The sequence below is a fragment of the Anomaloglossus baeobatrachus genome, chromosome 2 (assembly GCF_048569485.1).
Source record: "Anomaloglossus baeobatrachus isolate aAnoBae1 chromosome 2, aAnoBae1.hap1, whole genome shotgun sequence".
NCBI classification, from domain to species: domain Eukaryota; kingdom Metazoa; phylum Chordata; class Amphibia; order Anura; family Aromobatidae; genus Anomaloglossus; species Anomaloglossus baeobatrachus.
In genome coordinates, this window is record NC_134354.1 from 60,986,271 (window position 1) to 61,011,444 (window position 25,174).

At 43.3% G+C, this 25,174-nt stretch overlaps 1 protein-coding gene across 2 annotated transcripts in view; it reads right to left on the minus strand.

The window, feature by feature from the left end:
- Positions 1 to 305: 305 nt before the first annotated feature.
- CHODL (chondrolectin) overlaps positions 306 to 25,174 on the minus strand; it is a 189,681-nt gene continuing 164,812 nt past the window's right edge. Inside the window, exons 4-7 of one of the 2 annotated variants that reach the window (XM_075333063.1) lie at positions 16,953 to 17,000; positions 10,174 to 10,257; positions 9,709 to 9,811; positions 306 to 492 (exon numbers count right to left, since the gene is read on the minus strand). In XM_075333063.1, coding sequence (XP_075189178.1) covers positions 408 to 492; positions 9,709 to 9,811; positions 10,174 to 10,257; positions 16,953 to 17,000 — 320 coding nt within the window. In that variant the 3' untranslated portion in view covers positions 306 to 407. The remainder of the gene's footprint in view (positions 493 to 9,708; positions 9,812 to 10,173; positions 10,258 to 16,952; positions 17,001 to 25,174) is intronic. The other variant, XM_075333064.1, reaches the window with a different exon arrangement.

Here is a 25,174-nt window from a genome sequence, read left to right on the forward strand (position 1 = left end):
TCAAAAAGTACAATACAGAAGGAACAGGATAATAAAATCAACCATTCTCATTGCAAACAGTGTCAAACCTACAGAATATTTCTCCATACAAATTGAAAGACGAATCGTCCGTTTCCTCGGCTGCATGGTAATTGAAGATTTCCAACCAGCAAAATAAGCATCGGCCTCTTTATTCTAAACGTAGCAAGACTCGGATTCCGGATTATTTAGCGTTCAAACAGGAGTATTACAAAAGTGTTCTTAAAATGTGCCTCTAGGGGGAGCCATTAGTTGTTCTCTCAGAACAAAATACTGATGCTGCTGAGATAGCAAGTCATTCCAAGCAGATGCTTCAAAGTTTAGTGGTCCACAAAATACAAAGGTGAGACTTTTTTCTTGCATTGCGGAGGTAGGAGTCATTGTTTTTGTTAAACTTCCATGGTCGTATCGCTCCTGGGGGCTTTGGAAATCCACAGGGTAGATTGAGTTGGACTGGTCTTTGAACGTTCTTTGCTAGAGGTCAGAAACACAATATAGAGAGAGAACGTATGACAGGATGATAGTGAGTATGCGGGAGGTGCTGGAGACAAAGCAGTAAATTACTGTTATCTTCCTCTGTGGATGTAACAAGGAACATGGATTAATTAAAGGGAACCTAACAGCTGATACATGCCGCTCAATCTACGGCTGTATGATCTCAGCCATGTATGTTTGGCTCTGCAATGCCTCGGAACAGAGCGACACAGGAGACTAGTCATACAGGTGGATCCTGGTGGATTCTCCTCGCCAACTGCTCTGGATTGACAGGTCTCACCCTATACCTGCACGCAGTGAGAGATCTGTCACTCCGGGGTAGCGGGCGGGGAGAAGCCACCAGGGACCCGCCTGTCCAACTGTGCTACAGCGCGGTCTCAGACCAAGGCAACTGTTAAACTAGGATCTTCTCAGAGCCAAACATACCTAATACGTCCTACCTGTAGCCCGGGTGCCATGAATCACCTGTCAGGTCCATACTGGAGATGAAGTCAGGGTGCATATGAATAGATCTTATTGTTAAGCTATTTCCTTCCTAGAATTTCCAGTTTCCTTCTGTTCTTTAGTGAAATATTGCAAGTCTCTGTGGTCTTACAGGAATATATTTGGAGAGGAGAGATAGTATAGAAAACTAGAAGATTGACAGATAGACGGCATTGATGTTGAAATAGATGACAGATGGATGGACAGGGTAATAGAAAGATAGATTGATGGATAAATAGATAGACACCAACAAAGATAGATAGATAGATAGACGGACAGATAGATAGATAGATAGATAGATAGATAGATAGATAGATAGATAGATAGATAATACAGTTGAAACCAGAAGTTTCACTAGTGTTTTTCTGACATGAAATCAGAATAAATCTTTCCTGTTTTAGGTCAATTAGGAACCAAAATTATTTCTATTTGCCAAATGCCAGAATAATGAGAGAGGAAGATTGTTTTAAGGCATTTTTATTACTTTCTGCAAAGTCAAAAGATTACATACACTAAGGCGGGCTTTACACGTTGCGACATTGCTAGCATATGCTAGCAATGTCCAGCGCGATAGCACCCGCCCCCGTCGTACATGCGATATGTGGTGATTGCTGCCGAAGCGAACATTATCGCTACAGCAGCTTCACACGCACATACCTGCTCGTCGACGTCGCTGTGACCGGCGAACAATCCCTCCTTCAAGGGGGAGGTGTGTTCGGCGTCACAGCGATGTCATCGCGACATCACTAATCAGCCGGCCAATAGAAGCGGAGGGGCGGATATGAGCTGGACATAACATCCCACCCACCTTCTCCCTTCCGCATTGCCGTCGGGACGCAGGTAAGGAGATGTTTGTTGCTCCTGCGGGTTTACACACAGCGATGTGTGGAGCTGCAGGAACGACAAACATCATCGTACCTGCGGTCGAACCGACATTATGGAAATGAACGACGTGACACAGATCAGCGATATTGTACACTTCTGTGCTCATTCATCGTCGCACCTAGAATTTACACGTTGCGATGTCGCTATCGGCGCCGGATGTGCGGCACTAACGAAGTGACCCCCATGATATATCGGTAGTGATGTCGCAACGTGTAAAGCCACCCTAAGAGTACTATGCCTCTAAATAATATGGGATAGCCCATATGATGATGTCATGTCTTTGGAAGCTTCTAATAGGTTCACTGACAACATCTGAGTTAATTAGAGACATAGCTGTGGATGTATTTTACTGAACACCTGAATCACACTGCTTCTTTGTGTACCATCATGGGAAAGTCAAAAGAAAGTAGCCAAAATCTAAGGAAGAGAATTTTGGAGTTGCACAAGTCTGGTTCATACTTGGCAGCAATATTCAGATACTTGAAAGTGCCTCGTTCATCTGTACAAACAATTATACGCAAGTACATACAATATGGGAGTGTCCAGCCATCATACCGCTCAGGAAGGAGATGGGTTCTGTGTACTAGAGATGAACGTGCTTTGGTCAGACATGTGCATATCAACCCAAGAACAAAAGCAAAAGACCTTGTGAAGATGCTGGTGGAAGCTCATAAGATTTTATCATTATCCACAGTGAAACGAGTACTGTATAAACATGGGCTGAAAGATCACTCTGCCAGAAGAAGCCATTACTCCAAAAGAAAAATAAAGCTAGATTAATGTTTTCAAATGCACACAGGAACTAAGACCTTAAGATATTTTAGAGACATATCCTGTGGTCTGACGAAACTTAAATTTGAACTGTTTAGCCATAATGACCATCATTACATTTTGAAGGAAAAAGGGAGAAGCTTTGAAGCCGAAGAACATCCCAACTGTGAAACACGGGGGCGGCAGCATCATGTTGTGGGGTTGCTTTGCTGCAGGAGGGACTGGTGCACTTCACAAAATAGATGGCATCATGAGGAAAGAATATTATGTGGCGAGCAACATCTCAAGACATTAGCCAGGAACTTAAAGCTTTGGTGGAAATGGGTCTTTCAAATGGAAAATGACCCGAAGCATAGTGCCAAACTGGTTACAAAGTGGCTTAAGGGTAACAAAGCAATGTTTCGAAGCGGCCATCACAAAGCCCTGATCTCAATCCTATTAAAACTTTATGGGCAAAGCTGAAAAGGTCGGTGCAAGCAAGGCGACCTACAAACATGGCTCAGGTACACCAGTTCTGTCAAGAGGAATGGGCCCAAATTTCTACCAACAATTGAGAGAAGCTTGTGGAAGGAGATCCAAAACGTTTGACCCAAGTCATACAGTGTAAGGGCAATGGTACCAAATACTAATGAAATGTATGTAAACTTTTGACTTTGCAGAAAGTAATAAAAATGCCTCAAAGCATTGTCTTTCTCTCTCTCATTATTCTGGCATTTGGCAAATATAAATAATTTTTGTTCCTAATTGACTTAAAACGGGAAAGGTTTATTCTGATTTCATGTCAGATAGTGAGAAAAACATGCAGATGTGTCTTTGGATCTTTTTAGATATTGTATGTAAACTTCTGGTTTCAACTATAGATAGAAGGATAGATAGATAGATAGATAGATAGATAGATGGATAGATAGATAAATAGATAGATAGATAGAAGGATAGATAGATAAATAGAGGGACAGATAGAGGGATAGATAGATAGATAGATAGAAGGATAGATAGATAGATAGATAGATAGATAGATAGATAGATAGATAGATAGATAGATAGAGGGATAGATAGATAGATAAATAGATAGATAGATAGATAGATAGAGGGATAGATAAATAGATAGATAGATAGATAGATAGATAGATAGAAGGATAGATAGATAAATAGAGGGACAGATAGAGGGATAGATAGATAGATAGATAGAAGGATAGATAGATAGATAGATAGATAGATAGATAGATAGATAGATAGATAGAAGGATAGATAGATAGATAGATAGATAGATAGATAGATAGATAGATAGATAGAAGGATAGATAGATAGATAGATAGATAGATAGAAGGATAGATAGATAGATAGATAGATAGATAGATAGATAGATAGATAGAGGGATAGATAGATAGATAAATAGATAGATAGATAGATAGATAGAGGGATAGATAAATAGATAGATAGATAGATAGATAGATAGATGGATAGATAGATAGATAGATAGATAGATAGATAGATAGATAGATAGATAAATAGATAGATAGCTAGCTACATACATACAACAAAAAAAGGCCTGGCAGCACTTCCAATAGTGTGAACAGGTGTGCATCTGTTCATAATGCATAATATTTACAAAAAAAGAACAGAATGTCGAATAAATTATGGTGCCCTTGAGTTTGGGTCAATGCTTTTTGTTATTTTCCAGAATTTCGAGGGGTTTAAACTATATTGTGGTTGCACTAGAAATTTTATTTTAGTTTATACAGTATATTATATTCGAACAAGGGATAACAGGACACTAATTTAAGATGCCAAGACTTTTGGGGAATTTGATGCACAAATAGTGAAGACAGTTTCCAAAACTTCTCCACAATTTCAGGGGTAAGGAGGGGGGAGAAGAGAAAAAAAGTGGAACTAAACACTATAATGGCAGAACTTAAAACCAGTAATACTCTAGAAAATAGTTTTTTGAGGCGTTTAGCATATTAGAATGACCATCTTCATATCTGCCCAGTAGCCACGTCACAGCAACCTCATTATGCTAAGTCCTACTCTTCCTTTCTGCCTCTGACTGGGTTTAAAAAAAACGTGACATTAGCTGCTGTGCAGGTATTAATATGGCCATTCTATTATGCTGGACACCTCAAAAAACTTTTTTCTATATTGTTATTTTCTAGATTGGAATATAATTCAATCAGAACAGCTTGCACCTGTTCACACTTACTTTATTCTGTTTGGAGGTGCAAGTCAGTGGGGTTTTTTTTATAGATCAATAGAAAGATAGATAGATAGATAGATAGATAGATAGATAGATAGATAGATAGATAGATAGCTTGTAATGGGCATTTTGACACTCAGATGGGCTCGACTTGTTTACCCAGTAAAAGGAAAATCAGCGGGGAACACAAGCATTTTTCCAGAAGATCTTCATCACTTGCTCACTCTTCACTAATAGATACCGTGTTTCCCCGAAAATGAGATATGGTCTTATATTATTTTTTGCTCTAAAAGATGCACTAGGGCTTATTTTCAGGGGATGTTTTATATAGTCTAAATTCTTTTATTGATGTCTGCCTTCTTTGATGAGGAGTCCTGCTGTATTCTTTAACTCTTAGCTGTTTGGACACTTCCTTATGGAACCGCAACTAGGGCTTATTTTTGGAATAAGGTTTATATGGTAAACATACTCCAAAAAGCCAAAAAAAAAAAATCATACTAGGGCTTATTTTTGGAATAAGGTTTATATGTTAAGCATACTGCAAAAATCCCAAAACATCATACTAAGGCTTATTTTTGGAGAAGGGCTTATGCGTTAAAGAAGTGGTTCACCCATTTTCATTATTTGCTACATCAATATAACCTTGAGAAACATTGTTTCTCTCAAATACCTTATGAGCAGCACTATTGTGGAGCGCTCTTCCCCATCACATGACCTCCGGACTCCGTGCCCTTGGGTGTAATTCCTGTTCACCCGACATCACCTCAGCCGGCCCCAGTCTCCGTGAGTCACTGGGCTGTTGCCGGTGTTTCACCAGTCGACAAAGCCCAGCCTGCATCCTGCCATTGAAAGAGGAAGGAGCAGGGAGATGCCGGGCTGTCACGCAGAGCGCACAAGCAGGATTATTTATGAAGCATATGCCAAAAGCCCAAAAATTCATATAAAGGGCTTATTTTTAGAGTAGGTGTTAAGCATATGTTAAGCATACTCCAAAAAGCCCAAAAAATCATACTAGTGCTTATTTTTAAGTAGGGCTTATATGTGTCTTCGTAAGTGACTGGGCTGTGGGCAGTATTTCACCACTCAGCATAGAGACTGTGGCCCGCCTCAGTTGACGTGACATCACCGGATCCGGGGGTCAAGCGATGGGAGTGAGCGACTTACAATAGCACCGCTCACAGGCACTATTGGCAACATAAGGTATTTGAGAGAAACATTGTTTCTCAACATAATATCGATGTGGCCATTAATAAAAAGGGGTGATCCACCCCTTTAAGAATACACCAAAAAGCCCAAAACATCATACTAGGGCTTATTTTTGGAGTAGGGTTTATATGTTAAGCATACGCCAAAAAGCCCAAAACATCATACTAGGGCTTATTTTTTGAGTAGGACTTATTTGTTAAACATACACCAAAAAGCCCAAAACATCATACTAGGGCTTATTTTTGGAGTAGGGTTTATTTGTTAAACATACACCAAAAAGCCCAAAACATCATACTAGGGCTTATTGTTGGAGTAGGGCTTATATGTTAAGCATACACCAAAAAGCTCCAAAAAAAAAATCATACTAGGGTTTATTTTCGGGGCAGGTCATATTTTTGGGGAAACAGGGTAGATACAGTCATATGAAAAAGTTTGGGCTCCCCTATTAATGTTAACCTTTTTTCTTTATAACAATGTGGGTTTTTGCAGCAGCTATTTCAGTTTCATATATCTAATAACTGATGGACTGAGTAATATTTCTGGATTGAAATGAGGTTTATTGTACTAACAGAAAATGTGCAATCCGCATGTAAATTAAATTTGACTGGTGCAAAAGTTTGGGCACCTCAACATAAATGACATTAATATTTTGTAGATCCTCCTTTTGCAAAAATAACAGCCTCTAGTCGCTCCCTGTAGCTTTTAATGAGTTCCTGGATCCTGGATGAAGGTATATTTGACCATTCCTGTTTACAAAACCATTCCAGTTCAGTTAAGTTTAATGGTCACCGAGCATGGACAGCACGCTTCAAATCATAGTTACATAGTTACATAGTTACTTAGGTTGAAAAAAGCCCTAGGTCCATCTAGTTCAACCTTCCTCCACCAGTTCTACATTTAGTCACTAAGTCATTTATAACCAACAATGTTGTGTACTGAGGAAATCATCCAGCCCTTTTTTGAAAGCTGTTATAGTATCTGCCATTACTACCTCTTGTGGTCGGCATTCCACAATCTGACTGCTCTAACTGTAAAGAACCCTTTCCTATTTAGGTGTAGGAATCGCTTTTCTTCCACTCGCAGTGAGTGCCCCCTGGTCCTTAGTACTGTCTTTGGAAGAAATAAGTCATGTGCCAGTCCTTTATATTGACCACACATGTATTTATACATATAAATGAGATCTCCTCTGAGACGTCTTTTTTCTAAGCTAAACATATCTAACTTTTTCAACCTGTCATCATATGGGAGGCCTTCCATTCCTTGTAATAGTCTAGTTGCCCGCCTTTGAACTGACTCTAACTTCTGAATGTCCTTTTTAAAATCTGGAGCCCAAAACTGGATCCCGTATTCCAGATGTGGCCTTACAAGTGATTTATAGAGGGGTAACAATACGTTGGGATCACGGGATCTAATCTCTCTTTTTATACACCCTAAAATCTTGTTTGCTTTAGCAGCTGCTGCTTGACATTGAGTGCTGCTGCTCAGCTTATTTGTAATGAGAATACCCAAGTCCTTCTGTTCTGTAGTCCCGAGTTTACTTCCATTTAATGTATACGCAGTTATAGGATTACTCCGTCCTAGGTGCATTACTTTACATTTATCAACATTAAATCTCATTTGCCAAGTATCTGCCCATTCTGACATCTTATCCAGATCTTTTTGTAATATTGTACTATCCAGGTCAGTTTTTAATATCCTACATAGTTTGGTGTCATCGGCAAAGACTGACACTGTACTATCAATCCCATCCACAAGGTCATTAATAAAGAGAGTAAAAAGAATCGGTCCAAGCACAGATCCCTGCGGCACCCCACTGCGGACTATAGCCCATTTAGAGAATGTACCATTTATGACTACTCTTTGTTTCCTATCTTTTAGCCAATTCCTTACCCAGTTGCATATAGATTCCCCTAGTCCTTGCTTCTGGAGCTTTAGTATAAGGCTATTATGTGGTACAGTATCAAATGCCTTTGCAAAGTCCAAATAAATCACATCAGCTGCATTACCAATATCCAGGTTTGAACTTACCCCCTCATAGAACCCCAACAGGTTGGTTAGACACGACTTATCTTTCATGAATCCATGCTGTTTGTCAGTTATCATATTATTTTATTATTATTATCATCCCACAGATGTTCAATGATATTCAGGTCTGGGGACTGGGATGGCCATTCCAGAACATTGTAATTGTTCCTCTGCATGAAAGCCTGAGTAGTTTTGGATCATTGTCTTGCTGAAATATCCATCCCCTGCGTAACTTCAACTTTGTCACTAATTCTTGCACATTATTGTCAAGAATCTGCTGATACTGAGTTGAATCCATGCGACCCTCAACTTTAACAAGATTCCCGGTGCTGGCATTTGCCACACAGCCCCAAAGCATGATGGAACCTCCACCAAATTTTACTGTGGGTAGCAAGTGCTTTTCTTGAAATGCCGTGATTTTTTGCCTCCATGCATAACGCCTTTATGTATGACCAAACAACTCAATCTTTGTTTCATCAGTCCACATGACCTTCTTACAAAATGTAACTGGCTTGTCCAAATGTGCTTTTGCATACCTCAGGCGACTCTGTTTGTGGCGTGCTTGCAGAAACGGCTTCTTTCGCATCACTCTCCCATACAGCTTCTTCTTATGCAAAGTGCGCTGAATTGTTGACCGATGCACATTGACATCATCTGCAGCAAGATGATGCTGCAGGTCTTTGGAGGTGGTCTGTGGATTGTCCTTGACTGTTCTCACCATTCTTCTTCTCTGCCTTTCTGATATTTTTTTTGGCCTGCCACTTCTGGGTGTAACAAGAACTGTACCTGTGTTCTTCCATTTCCTTACCATGTTCCTCACAGTGGAAACTGACAGTTTAAATCTCTGAGACAACTTTTTGTATCCTTCCCCTGAACAACTATATAGAATAATCTTTGTTTTCAGATCATTTGAGAGTTGTTTTGAGGAGCCCATTATGCCACTCTTCATAGGAGATTCAAATAGGAGAGCAACTTGCAAGTGGCCACCTTAAATACCTTTTCTCATGATTGGATACACCTGCCTATGAAGTTCAAAGCTCAATGAGGTTGCAAAACCAAGTTAGTTCTTTAGTAAGTCAGTAAAAAGTAGTTAGGAGTGTTCAAATCAAGGAATTGATAAGGGTGCCCATACTTTTGCACCGGTCAAATTTTGTTTAAATGCGGATTGCACATTTTCTGTTAGTACAATAAACCTCATTTCAATCCAGAAATATTACTGAGTCCATCAGTTATTAGATATATGAAACTGAAATAGCTGTTGCAAAAACCCAAATTGTTATAAAGAAAAAAGGTTAACATTAATAGGGGTGCCCAAACTTTTTCATATGACTGTAGATAAATAGATAGCGACCCTTATATTTCCTGTACTTTTTGGTACCACAAAGAATGTCTTTGTTTTGCTCAGTTTCCTTCTACAATAATAATCATAATATATCATCTTAAATATATCTATTTTTGCATTGCCCATCGCCTCCGGTACAAATCCTCCATCTTATGGTCAACGGTCCAAATGTATAATCTCTGCCTTTATCCCAATTATCTGATTCCTCTTTACATTGAGCTGGAACAGCTACAATTCCACTCGGGGACTGATTTACACAGAGTAACATTTGTGCAGCGACACTTTGTACCTTTTATTTAGCATTTGGAAACAGCAGGTCCCGAACGCCACCAGTATCAGCAGCAGCAGTGGTATGGTGGGTATAATAACATAGATTAGGTTTGGCATAATTCCTAGAAGATGAAGAGAAAGAAGAAAGCAAAACAGAAAAAAAAATATTAATAATCCACCTTCCCACTCAATTGTTCCACGCAGCAGTTTGCGGCACATATCTAATGTTCTCTGCTTAAACAGCAATATAATTATATTTATTCCAGCCTTTAAAAGTATTGATAATTAATAAATGATCAGCCGCTATCACAGCCTTAATTACTGCTCTGAGATACAGCGCACGCCGCTGCTTTTCTTCAGCCTGACAACTATATTATGGGAATATTTACTGCATGCTGCTGCTGTTATTGGAAAATGAAGTAAGCATTTCGCCCACACAAATGAATTTTAGCTGAGCTGTTTCGACTTAATGGAAACAAATCACCTGTTTCTGCCATGGATACATGAGAGGAGTCCTCCGGCTTGCTTGTAGCGAAAGTTATATCGGTGGTCACAGGAGACATCGGGTCTGGAGGTCACAAATAAAGTAAATTATCATGGTTATTGGTAGTCGTATTAGTATTATTAGTGGTCACATTATTTGTGTGTGTGTATATATATATATATATATATATATATATATATATATATTATATATATATATATATATATATATATATATATATATATACGCACACACACACACACACACACACACACACACACACACACACACAAATGTAGTCAATCTTCTCTATATACACAAGTTATTTTGTGATTTGCAAGGAAATGATTGAAGCTGGGTCTTCTTCGTGGTCCAGATGCTGCAAAGGTCAAAAATCATTACAGCTTGGGGCTGCCAATTGGCGTTCAATTTTGAGCTTCAATGCGATACTATTGAATACTGCATGCAGTGGATATAAGCAACATCGCCAGGAATCAGCCTAATGCCAGCTTTACACTGCCACATTTCCTGAGGCATATATGCCTAAAATACTGTTGGGTCAGGTCAGAAGACCCTCATCCAGTCCGGAAATTACAATCCATGTGACCAATGAAATAGGGAAGTGCGAAGCCGGAAAAGCATACTAAGCAGAAGCATCAATTGAAATGATAGGGTGCCATAGCAAAAGAGGCTGCGCATACTACTATCCACCCTGTCTTTCTGATCTAATATTGGACTTATTCAATTATTCACCATGTGTTCCCTATTTAATACTGGAGATACCAGATGTGCTGAGATAAGAAGAAGCTGTTCACATTGCTGTTTGCCCTGTCTCTTAGATCTAATGCAGAACATATCAGGACTGCTGTAAGAAGAGGCTGCTCACACTGCTGTTGCCCTGTCTCTCTGGTTTAAAGCAAGAAATATGTCAAGCTGCCACCAGGGGGAGCTGGAGCTCTGCAGCAGAACACACAACACGGAGCAACAAGAACCAGCAAGTGGATGCACAGTGTCTATTGAGCTGGATCACCTCTTTTTCTTACTTCGTACATTGCCTCACAGCACAGCTGGGGAGCAGAGCTGCGGGGCATGCGAAGAATGGTCAGGCAGGCTGCGTCAAACACAGTACGGGCAGAAGGAGGATTGGAGGAACAAGCAGAAGCGGAGTCGAGGTCAGGCCGAGGTTAGTACCAGAGGAAGCAACCGAGTGGGGAGGTAGGTGAGGGGACAGAGGAATGGAGGGACGGCAAGGGACGGAACACAGACGGGGTACAGGGGCACAGGAGCAGATGGATCAGGATAACAATTACAGGACCATCAATCACAGGCAAAGCAGCGCTAAGCTTATAGCCGGCGCTGGTTCACCGGAGATGTCAGTTATTAAAGCATGCAACCTCCGGAAGTGAGGCCTGGGAGAAGGCTCCACCCTCTAGCCATGTGGATGGAGAGGTAAAACCGTGACAAAATATCAGGACGGCTGGGGTAAGAAGAGGCTGCTCACACTGCTGTCCACCCTGCCTGATCTAATACTGGAGATAACAGCGATGTCCTAGTAAAAAGACTGCTCAAACTGCTGTCTAGCTGATCTAATACAGGAGATATCAGGAGTGTTCAGGTAAGAAAAGGCTGTTCACATTGCCATCCACGTAGTCTTTTTGAATGGTGAGCTGCTGCTACCTGCAGGTCACAGTAGTGGAGTTTCCTTCTACATACACTCACAACCACATGTTGTATTATCATTCTAGAGCAGTTTACTCTTAGTGTAAGAAGATGGTGTCAATTTTAATGTAACATAATCATTACTCCTTGAAAGAAAATATAAAAATGTACAACAAGGAATCTGGTGTAAGTTAAAAACACCAAGTCAGACCTTTTGCAAGACATCAATGAAAGTACTATATTGTCTAACGTAATAAAGGAGGATATATGTTTAATATGTAAATAAAAAATTACTTCCCTGTTACACACATGTCTCATGAAAGCAGAGCTCGGCTCACTTTCCTAGTGGCTGCCTCTCTTTGCTGTGCCCCACAATGGGTGTTATGTGTTGCCCGGCATGTTTCAGAGACATTGTGTCCCTATTCCCCTTATATTACAGTTACAGATACACCAGTGTGTTAGTATTGAAACTCTCAATTGCTCCACCATCCAGTCACACTGTGCAGTTGAAGTGAGTGGGCAGGGAGGCCTCCGGCTGTGTAGTCGTGGCAGCACTGTATTCACGGCACATCCCTGGCTTCATCACTTCTTCAATGCAGGGACAGTGTGTGTCAATATCTTCATCGGCCGATGCATAAAGAGTCTTCAGGCAAAAGTTAAGATGCAATAAAACCGACATTTATTCACACAGGAAAAACAACACTCCGGTCAGCAGAATCCGGCAGAATTGGTGGAGCTGGGGACAACCTGCCCAATCGCGCCCTCTGGTGGGGATATGCCCTAGATACTCCTCTTCTCCGGGCTCCCACTCTCCGGTCAAGCACACACTGGAACCCACACCAGCGGAATAGACCCTGAGGTTGCGTCCACCTCCTTATCTCCGGTGTCCCCTGATGTTCCGCTCACACACTCACATCTGCCGCTCAAGATGTTCCCTGTCTGCTGTCCCGGATCCTTCTGCTCACACACACACACTGACTCCCCCTAGATAACCGGCAGACTCCTCCTCCCCGGTGGCAACAGCCGTCCCACCCGGCCACTAGGGGGTGCCCTAACACATCACATAAAATATTAAAACATTTTTAATAATAACATTTCCGGGTCTTTCAGTAGGGGGTTATGGCCACCCACTACACAGTCATCTCGCAATACTCCTGTGATTCCTGTGTACTTTCAGTGCTGCTGGTTTATCCTCTGTTAGCCACATAATAGATTAACCTATTGTCATCAGGATGCCTAACAAATAATAATAATAATAATAATAATCTTTATTTCAATAGCGCTGCGGAATATGTTGGCACTATAGAAATAAAGATTATTATTATATTATTATTTGTTATGCATCCTGATGAGAATAGGTTAATGGATAGAGGTAAGCAGATGGCAATCGATTTCAGTACTGCACTGTCATACACTGTGTTATGTTTATTCAGTGTTCTATGGTTTTCTCTCCATATCCCCATTGCAAAGTTGTGAGCTTTCATGTCCTCTCACTATCCAGATTCTTTAAAGATGAGATGATCTCTTGAGATTTTAATTTACCAAATCTTGTGGATTTTATGAGGAAATTGATTCAAATCAAAGTTATTCTCTGTGATTTCAATGTTCAACGCTATGATCTAGGGTCTCTCCAAACCGCACAGTTAAAAAAAAAAATGTAAGGAAAAAAATGTAACTCAAGACAATGATCATCTTTCTGGCTGTCACGCTAAGTACAGGGAAGTATGAAGCGAAAGGGAAGGTAAGGGAAACTCTGTGTCTAGGGAAAGGAAAGATTGTGATTCCCGTACCAAACCTTCTGCTGGTCACTGGGGTCCCTCACCACCCTAGATAGGTTCTGCACTTATACGTCGAGCCGAATACCTGACCCTTGGTATCCTTAGTGCTGGGTCCTAAATAGGGAACGGGTGGGATGAGCTCTTCATCAACCCCACTAAACACGAGAAAAGACACAAGGAGGACACACAGGGGGAAAACATGAACTACTTATCTACAGATGACTCAGGTTCAGCAAAGATTTTAGCAACGATACCACCTGGCTGCCGTGGGCAGCTGGGGGGATCCGCACACATGTCAGCTCATTTGTCCAGCTTACATGTGTGCCTAGCATGATGAGCAGATCTGCGATTTGCCCATACCTGTTAACCCCTTAAATGTTGCTGTCAAAATGTGAAAGCGCCAGTATAATCACGGTCGCGGGTAAGGTTTACTCACCGCTCAACACCGGAAGTAATGAGACGTGATCATGTGGATTCGATGGTTGTCATGTTAGCACAGGGTCATGTGATGACTCCTGTAGCTCACATGACTCACTTCTTGTTTCACCCGGCCGAGAGCTGTGTGAAACAGGAGATGAGCATATCTGGTGTTCACAGTTGTGTAGCTGTGATCATCAGACATGAATGAGCGATAAGACTGCTGATCCTTATAGTCCCCTAGGCAAACTAGTAAAATAAGCAAAAAATAAAGTTTTGAAAAATTTAAAAAAATAAAAAAACCTAAAAGTTTGAATCACCCCCCTTTCACCCCATTGAAAACTAATGGGTTAAAAAATAAAAAAATATACACGCATTTGTAATCACCGCATTCAGAAATGCCCAATCTATGAAAATATAAAATCAATTAATCAGATTGGTAAACGACGTAGTGCCAAAAAATGTCCATATGCCAAATTAAGTTTTTGGTTGTGGCAAATTTTGTGCAAAATGCAATAACCGGCGATCAAAATGTAGCATCTGCGCAAAAGTGATACCAATAAAAATGTCAACTGGAGACGCAAAAAATAAGCTGTCATTAAGATCCAGATCCCAAAAAATGAGAACACTATAGGTTGTGGAAAATGGCGCAAAACGTGTGCCACAACTGGATTTTTTTTAACCCCTTAGATAAAAGTAAACCTGTACATGTTTGGTGTCTACGAACTTGCACCAACCTGAAGCATCATATGGTTATATCAGTTGTACCATATAGTGAACACAGTGAAAAAAATTCTCAAACAGAAAGCGGAAAATTGACCAGTCGTGAAGGGGTTAAGCACCAAGAGAATGCTGATGATCAGCGTGGAAGGAGAGCTCCTGCTGAGTTTAGAAGGGGAAGAGATGAATCCAGCAGGACAGCTACCTATACCAATGAATACTGACAGTAAGAACAATGGAAAGTCAGAGAGCATTCTGTGCAGCCAAACGCTGTGACCTTCTATGGTCAGAAACCATATGACTGTCTCTCACCCATGATGGCCAACCCTGCTGCTTGCTGCCCACTGGTTTTCCAATAATCTTCTTTCACTATATTTCCAGTCTTCACCCTAGAATGTGACTTATAGGTACGACCAGGCCTCGGCCATCCCTACGTGCCATTTCAACGTTGGGCACATTGTGACCTCATGACATGCAGTGACGTCTGAGGCTTGAGCCCAGAAATCCTATCCAAGAGAGAAGATACCAGAAACGTTGTGAACAGTGGTGGAAAGAAGAGCTGCTGATAACCAAACGCCATATTTTGTGACCTTTTGCCAGCACTCCACAGTTCCGCAAAATAGTTTTCAGCTGGCTGACATTTTGCTGAATTTATACAAAAGGAATTAAAAAACTCTGTATTCTGGAGACTAGCGATGTTTGTAAAATGTAAGTAGATTTTTAAATTCCACTTGAATAAATTCTCACATCTGTAAGAATAACAAAAAAATAGCTGCTGCATTCCCTGTTTCTGCTTTTATTTAGGCTATGATAGTCCCTCGGAGTAGCTGTGATATACCATTGTCATGCCATGCTCCACTCTGCATGCACTTGGTGGCACAGCGGCGTCAGACTATGTTCCCACTACGGAGTCTGACAAGCAACCCGATGCTTTAGAGTTGTTCAGCCAGAGTCAGGCATTGGCTGATTCAGGTTCACTGGTCTTCAGCCCTACAAGAGTTAATTCCTGCAGACTGGTGAGCAGGACCTAGGATCTCAGGTTGCTAATTGCCATGTGCAGCTGTATCCTTCCTATTTAAGGTACTGGTTTCTTCCAGTATGTGTCGATAATAGCTTTAGCATTCAACATAGCGCCAACGATTCCTGTCTTAGTGGTGATACAGTTCATGGTGATCTGTACTTGCTATTTTGTTTGGTGAGGAAGTTGTCCTGTTTTGTATTTACTTCCTTCCTTTTTCTTTCTTCCCATGTAAACATATTGTCTCTACTTTGTGTTTGAGTGCAGTGTGTACGAGTTTTTGTTCTCCCTTATCCGTGTAGTTTCTGTGGGGTTTTGTTACTGTGTTTACAGCCCGCTCCAGGGGTGTGGGAAAGGGGGAGTAAAATCATGGCCCGGACAGGAGACAGGGTCACACTTGGGGCTCGGACCTGGCTACTTTTAACCCTACCTCTGAGATAAGTGACAGTGCAGCGCCTCGAGTCTGAGGGCCAGCCTAGGAGCCCCGTTCTGTCATTTCATACCCTGTAACAACCATGTATTATAATAGCTGCAAGGCATTTTATGAAAGCCCACAAAACCACACTTGAGCACAAGTGAGGCTTCTTCGACTGATCCTTTGATTTGTGTAACATGGCAACAGCCATTTTTATGATAATTCGCGGTAATCGAATTGCAAGATGCTCGAATTCAAAGGGTGTTGTGAATTAAAATTCGACTAAATTCAATTCACATTAAAATTGGTTTGCTCATCTCTAGCATGAACCATTTTCACATATGAGCCCCCTCATCGCAACTGAGTTGCCAAAACGCTCCAGGAAAGGAAGGTAACACTGCATAGTCTACTGTATTTCCTTGCCTTCAGTTGGCACTTAATAAGCTAGTTAAGGAACATGTTATAGATATCTAATGTTTTGTACATATGTACATTTTTTTTACATTTCCGTTCCCTAGGTTCAGACTATATAATCAAGATGTAAAAAAATAAAACCTGGATTCACTGTCACATTACATGAAGGCTGGAAATGAAATTACAGCAAACCAGAAGGGAACATTTCAAAACCATGCACAATTATTATTACGCTCTATGAGATTACTTCTCCATCTTTATATTCGGCCATAAATACGTCCATAATAATTAAGTTATCCTCTTGCCCAGTGAATCACGGGATACTTGCTGTATAACTGGAAGGCTTTTAGTTTCTTACCATAATCTGGCTCTGCTCTGTCTCCTAATTCTTTCTCTAGGATATTTTCTGTTAAAGGAAAGAGAATCGCCCAAGAAGGTGTAGAATCTCCGTTAGCTCCGTATAACAAGCACTCATTTTTCTTATATTTAGTGTGTCATAACAAATAAACTGGATTACAATGAACATGCTAAGAGATTAAATAACTGCTCGGACAGGGACTGAGCTTGTACTGCAGGCATTGCAGACCTGGTACTGGATTGTGCCACTAAATATGTATTAGGGCCCAGATTATCAGTGTTATTTAAAAAAATAAAGTTTGAGATTTAACAAAAAAAATATGCATTTAAGAAGTTGGAAATAATGGAAGTTGGGCAAAATTTAACAAAATAGATTAGAGCTAAACTGTGACTCCTCGGAGGCTGGGCTTACAACTGCACTCGTATTTCTTTTTCTCTAATCTGTCATAGCTACAAAAGACAAAACTAACGGCAGAGAGAGATATGTTACATGAAACGCACCAACGCTCCATGATCAAAGCCATACATAATTTAAGGGTCCATTGAATTTTTATTTTATCCATCATTCACTACATAAAAGAAAGATTCTCATGCAAAGAAACCTGTGCACACCCATAAATACGCTAAAAACATATCTAATATATATATATATATATATATATATATATATATATATATATATATATACACATATATGTATTTTGCAAATTTATTTAATCAAAAAATACCAAATGAGACACTTTGATTAAACACAATTAAAGGGGTTGCCCACTACTCGGATTGCCCCTTCTCAAAATCTGTGTTTCCCCTTCCCAAGTAAAATAGCAACTAAAGATGAGCGAATCTGAGGTTCGATGTTTGAGTTCGGGTTTGGAAACCAACTACCAAAAAAACAAGGTACGAGTTCGAAGTTCGAGTGAGTTACGAGCGCAAACCACTCAAGTGAGCAGCTGTACACCCTACTCCAAAAATAAGCCCTAGTTAGTCAGTGCCTCTAGTGCTAACTTATGTCATGTGTCGCTAGGTTATGTCACTAATATTACGGAGACATAACCTAATGCTGAAGGCACTGGAATAGGCATAATGTAGCTCCCAAATTGTCCTGCTACTTCCTCCCACTATGGCAGGGTAAAATCTGCTCACCCGCTCCCGAGTCCCGCCTCCTGGCCGCAACTGCGCTATGATGTTTACTTGGTTGTTGCTCACAAGTCCCACCTCACGAGTGCTGCCTCCTGAGTCCCACCTCTATGGTGTAGGCTTGGCTGCTGCTCCAGGGTCCCACCTCCTAACTCCCGAGTGCTACCTCTTGGATCTCACTTCCCGACCATCCCTGCTTGCTCCCGCACAAGCAGCCATGTGTGACATCACAACCATTGTTCCCAAGTCCCGCTCCCTGCTCCCACCTTCTGCCCCCTGCCGGCCACTTTGAGAAGAAGAATGCTACTACCACATAAAGTGTTTTGAGAGTGCCAGTAAGTGTTACCATCAGAAACACTGATACTTCACCAGTAATTGTGACTAAGTTAGGGTTAAGGTTACTAACCCTAAAGCTGGCCATACACCATCAAGCAGAAACTGGCCATACACCTTCAAGGTAAATTGAAGCATAAATGTATGATTGTTATTCATGGGAAAAAATAAGCCCTAGCCCTTTTTTTGGAAACAAAAATAATATTAGACCCTGTATTATTTTTGGAAAAGCACGGTATGTGAACAGATGCTTTACTAACGGATCCATTGCCCTTAGACACCAATTGTGCTTTAACGGATCAGTTAGCGATCCATATTTGGATCTACATAAGAAGAGTTCTGCACCCAGGATTTTTCGTCCGTCCAAAACAATGGATGGCTAATGGATTGCACGGAATGGATGACAAGTTTTGAGCAAACTGTTAACGGATCAATTTTTGCATTTTCCAATCAGGTGCAAAAACGAAATTGATTACAGGATATGTGAACATAGTCTTGCATTGTTTTCTAGTGTTGGAAGCCTAAAAAACATAATTCTGTAGATTAGATTGTTTTCCTCTTTACCAATCTCGACAATTAATTTTAGAATCTATTATATGTACACTGTTTTTTTTTATTCCTTCATTTTTAATGGTGGTAAAAGGATTGTGATATGAATGTTTATATTTTTTATATTTCTTATATTTTTCTAAACATTTGTATCACTTTTTCCTGTATGTGTTAGTTCCTTTATGGGACGTGTATGTTTGATCCTCCAATCTCTGGTACCATATAAAGCATTAGCAAACTATAGCTTTATATAGCAAATTCACAGTCTCCCACAGCTATTGCCTAAAGTGATGGCACCTTTGAAATTTTTCCAGAAAATGAAGTATATCTTCCAGAAAATTATTGCAATTACACATGTTTAGTTATACACCTTAATTTCCTTTGTGTGTATTCGAAGTAGACAAAATAAAAATAAGATAAAAGGCAAATTGGACATAATGTCCCACACAAGCACTAAAATGGGCTGGACAAAATTGTTGGCACCTTTTCAAAATTGTGGGCAACTATGATGTTCGTTCAAACTCATCAGTGGTAAGCAAAAGGTGTGGGCAATATGAAAATCACACCTGAAACCACATAAAAAGGGAAGAAGTTAACTCAATCTTTGCATTGTGTGTCTGTGTTTCAATTGTGCTGACACATTTGGCTATGACTATATAAAGAGCTGGCAGAAGCCAATATTCATTGGCGGGAGTCTTCAACAGACCCCTGGCCATCATACCTACCCATTGGTACTCAGCAATTGCTTCACAGTGGCACCGATGGTCACTTAGAGTGATGGGTCTCCCAGGAGGTGAGCTGCAAATGCTCCTGTCAGAGAATAACAGCTGCAGGTGGAGCACCGATCGATGTACAGCTGTTAGAGCCAGATGATGGCTGAATATCACAGCCATCATCTGCTGGCAAAGATATGGACTTGGTTCCTGAGTCTGCAACAAAGTGAAGAAGCCTGCAAATGATGATACATCTTTACATTTTTTCTGTAGTGTGCGACTCTGTGCGCAATAGCAGAAATGCTACTAGTAGTATTTCTGGCTTAATAAAAGCTGGCAATTTTTATCAGTTTGACGTGGGGGTCCCATATCCCTACCCTCACTCATATCTATATGGCTGATTCAAACTGTTGTGAAAATGCTAAAAGTCATATTTTTAGAGTGGTGGAGGGCACGAGGCAGACAGTGGTAGTAGTCACAGTTGCAGGGGACAACAGGCCGCAGCACAGCCTGTCGTTAACCCCTCACCTCCCCGTCGCTGCACCACACACAGGAGAACTCAACAACCGTTCAGGTGACACCACTTCCTCGCTTTCAGTAAATAAAGTCCTGACAAGATTTCTTCTCTCAAAAATGCAAACTTTATTTTACTTCAGTTTCTGCTTTACTTCGGTCCGCATTTCGCCGGCACCGGTATTCATCCCATAGGAGATCCTCCTACTCCTTCTTCTCAAACACAATTTAGCAGCTGTCCATATACCAGGCACCTGGGTTCTATCTGACACCTCTAGGCCTCTCATTCCTCCACTACACTTCAGACTGGCACCAACCGGTTTATATTGTCCATTGAGCCACTTTTCTCCACCCACAGGGGACATTAATGCATGAGAAGGACTGCAACGACAGGGCTCCCCCATCCATGCCCAGGCCATCCAGCCATACCCTACTCCTTGAGGGCAAACTGACCTTTTGTAAACAGAGGAAATCATTGAGTGTTACGAGCCAGGTAATATGGACGCCAGACCCCCGATTGTCAGGACTTAACCCCTCTTCTTGGGGATGCAGTTAGATAATCCAGAATGAATCCCGTGTGTCATGGCCATAGGGGTGACCCTTAGGGTCAGAATCTTAGGAATGGGCTGTTCACACTATTTCTCCACTGGGACTCTCCTATCCCCTTTCCATTGTCTATCCCTCACATATCCCCCACTCTCCTCCTCCTGTTACTCTCTCCCTGCCCACCCAGGTGCCAGGACAACCATGCTGCTACACTGCCACCTGGTGGCGATTCTACACAATGCATTACATTTTACAATTGTTACATAGACCATCAGTGTGCCGACTATAAATGCAGGGGTGGGCCTAACCCTAAACCCCATTAGCACAACTCCCTATCTTGCAAAATGCTTGCAACTTGCAAAGATTTTGCTACAGTTTTCTGGCATAAAAGCTTTGAAGAATCAGCCCCTGTGTGTCAGTTTAGTTATATTAGATATATATATATATATATATCTATATATATAATTGCCTTATTCTGTCTGTCTGTCTGTCTTGCTCCAAAATTGTGTCCTTACGGTGACACAAAGCTGATTGGCCGCTGGGCTCGCCATGGCCCCGCCCCCCCCCGCACGGATTGGCCGCTTGCCCAGGCTGCGCCCCCACACGAATTGGCCGGCTGCTCGCCCAGGCTCCGCCCCCCCACAGATTGGCCTCTCGCCCCGGCACCCTGCAGGCATTGGCAACTCGGCCACGCCCCGCCCCCCTCACGCAATGCACGCTAGCTCTGGCCCCGCCCCCCCATGCATTCCCCGAACCGACACGGTCACGGAGCCACGACTACCAGGTGAGTACTGTACCCCTGGGAGCCCACATCAGCGTACGCCGCCAAACCAGCCGACACATACCCTCGCATTGCTGGGGCTGGCCGGCGTATGCTGGTGTGGGCTCCCGTGCGAGCGGGGGACGAGATACGCTGGTAACCATGGTAGCATAGTTACCAGCGCATCAAGGTCCTGCAGCGGCGGAACATACACACACGCACACACATAACAGCACACACACACACATACACACACACATCAGATCACACTCACTCTCACACACACCTCACATCGCATCCACACATCAAGGTCCTGCAGCGGCGGAACATACACACACGCACACACATAACAGCACACACACACACATACACATCAGATCACACTCACTCTCACACACACCTCACACACACATCACATCGCATCCACATACTCACAACATCCTTGGATATCGCTTGCTTCTCGGCGGCGATACTGTGCTGTGAGCTTCCAGGACCTGCCGGAGGATCACATGGCCAGAAGCATGTGATATCTCCGGATGTTGTGAGTATGAGCGCGTATGTGCAATATCGTCAATGTGTGTGTGCGTGAGTGTATGCGATTGGGTGTGTGTGAGTGTATGTGATCGGGGGTGTGTGTGAGTGTATGCGATCGGGGGTGTGTGTGGGTGTGTGTGAGTGTTTGCGATCGGATCTGTGAGTGTCGGCAGAGGAGCACGGCGTGCTGGAGGAGGCTGGGAGGAGAGAGGCTGATCCTGGGGAAGGCTGGGATGGGGAGGCTGAGAGAAGAGAGGCTGATGCTGGGGGAGGCTGAGGCTGGGGTAGGCTGGGAGGAGAGAGGCTGGTGCTGGGGACCGAAAAGGCTCATGCTGGGAGGAGAGAGGCTGATGCTGGGGGGGCTGAGGCTGGGGTAGGCTGGGAGGAGAGAGGCTGATGCTGGGAGGAGAGAGGCTGATGCTGGGAGGAGAGAGGCTGATGCTGGGTGAGGCTGAGGCTGGGGTAGGCTGGGAGGAGAGAGGCTGATGCTGGGAAGAGAGAGGCTGATGCTGGGAGGAGAGAGTCTGATGCTGGGGGAGGCTGAGGCTGGGGGAGGCTGAGGCTGGGGTAGGCTGGGAGGAGAGAGGCTGATGCTGGGGACAGAAAAGGCTGATGCTGGGAGGAGAGAGGCTGATGCTGGGAGGAGAGAGGCTGATGCTGGGGGAGGCTGAGGCTGGGGTAGGCTGGGAGGAGAGAGGCTGATGCTGGAATGAGAGAGGCTGATGCTGGGAGGAGAGAGGCTGATGCTAGGGACAGAAAAGGCTGATGCTGGGAGGAGAGAGGCTGATGCTGGGGACAGAAAAGGCTGATGCTGGGAGGAGAGAGGCTGATGCTGGGATGAGAGAGGCTGATGCTGGGATGAGAGAGGCTGATGCTGGGATGAGAGAGGCTGATGCTGCGGGCAGAGAGGCTGATGCTGGGGACAGAGAGGCTGATGCTGGGATGAGAGAGGCTGATGCTGCGGGTAGAGAGGCTGATGCTGGGAGGAGAGAGGCTGATGCTGCGGGCAGAGAGGCTGATGCTGCGGGTAGAGAGGCTGATGCTGGTGCAGCATGGGGGATGGAGCACGATGGGGGGTGCGCAGCATGGGGGATGGAGCACGTTTGGGAGTGCGCAGCATGGCGGATGGAGCACGTTTGGGAGTGCGCAGCATGGCGGATGGACCACGTTTGGGAGTGCGCAGCATGGCGGATGGAGCACGTTTGGGAGTGCGCAGCATGGCGGATGGAGCACGTTTGGGAGTGCGCAGCATGGCGGATGGAGCACGTTTGGGAGTGCGCAGCATGGCGGATGGAGCACGTTTGGGAGTGCGCAGCATGGCGGATGGAGCACGTTTGGGAGTGCGCAGCATGGCGGATGGAGCACGTTTGGGAGTGCGCAGCATGGCGGATGGAGCACGTTTGGGAGTGCGCAGTATGGGGGATGCAGCACGATGGGGAGTGCGGAGTATGGCGGATGGAGCACGTTTGGGAGTGCGCAGCATGGCGGATGGAGCACGTTTGGGAGTGCGCAGCATGGCGGATGGAGCACGTTTGGGAGTGCGCAGCATGGCGGATGCAGCACGTTTGGGAGTGCGCAGCATGGCGGATGGAGCACGTTTGGGAGTGCGCAGCATGGCGGATGGAGCACGTTTGGGAGTGCGCAGCATGGGAGATGGAGCACGATGGGGGGTGCGCAGCATAGGGGATGGAGCACGATGGGGAGTGCGCAGCATGGCGGATGGAGCACGTTTGGGAGTGCGCAGCATGGCGGATGGAGCACGTTTGGGAGTGCGCAACATGGGAGATGGAGCACGATGGGGGGTGCGCAGCATAGGGGATGGAGCACGATAGGGAGTGCGCTGCATGGGGGATGGAGCACGATGGGGAGTGCACTGCATGGGGGATGGAGCACGATGGGAAGTGCACACCTCCCCCCAACACACACACACACGCGCGCACTGCACAACACACCACACACACACACTGGGAACCACAAACAACTGCCCTACACAGACACACACACACAGACAACGCTGCACACACACAACACCCAACACACAAACACCGCGGCACACACAAATATACGCACATACCGCACAACACACACATTGCACAAAACATACCTCCCCCCAAAACACACCACACACACACACAAACCGCGCAACACACACACTCAACGCTACAGACACACAGCGCTCCACAAACAACGCAACACACGCAACACACATACAACACCGCTCTCACCCCCCGCCACACCCAGACAACACCCAGAACATGTACAGCGCCCTACACAAACACTTGGTAACTACACACAACAACATCTATATATATATATATATATATATATATATATAACAAAAATCATACATGAACTACACAATACGTACATTCTAGAATACCCGATGCGTAGAATCGGGCCACCTTCTAGTATATATATATATATATATATATATATATATATATACATATTGGTGAAGAAGCACGGCTGGGGTGGACACTGACACCTTGGGGCCCCTGTGTGGATTATGTATACTGTGTCTGTGTATATATCTTGCATAGTCTCTTCTCATCATGTACATTACAGTCCCTTATTACATTGTGCCCTCTTTTGTTATGTACAACATCGTCCCTTACATATCATTTTCTGTTATTATTTTTGCTATTTATTGTGCCTGTCTTTATTTCATAATGTCCTCTCTTGTTAGCTTCTTTTCTAATGGAGGAGCTGATGGACTGTTCCTCTGGTCAGATTCTCCTCCATCAGTAATCATTTTATATCAAACAAGAGAGAATTATGTAACAAGGCGCTGTATAGAACAAGAGCTGATGCTACAGAACTAGAAGGAATCCACTACCACGTCCTTGCCCTTTAGCAGCTCCACAGCCAGCACCACCATAGCCATGGCCCCTATTTGATGTTTTCCTCATTATATGACCACCAAAATAAGGCAGATTAATAGATGGCTGTATGCTGAGTTCTCTCCCAGACCCTTTTCAAACAGTGGAAGCAACGAAATTACATTTTATCCAGGTAATAAGTCCAAAAAAAGGAGCCACAGTATACACAGAGCTTTTCTGGAACTGTAGCCATATCAAGTGCTGAATAGGGGCCACAAAGGGCGTGCTTCAATAAAGTTAAATATAATTGTTTTTCACA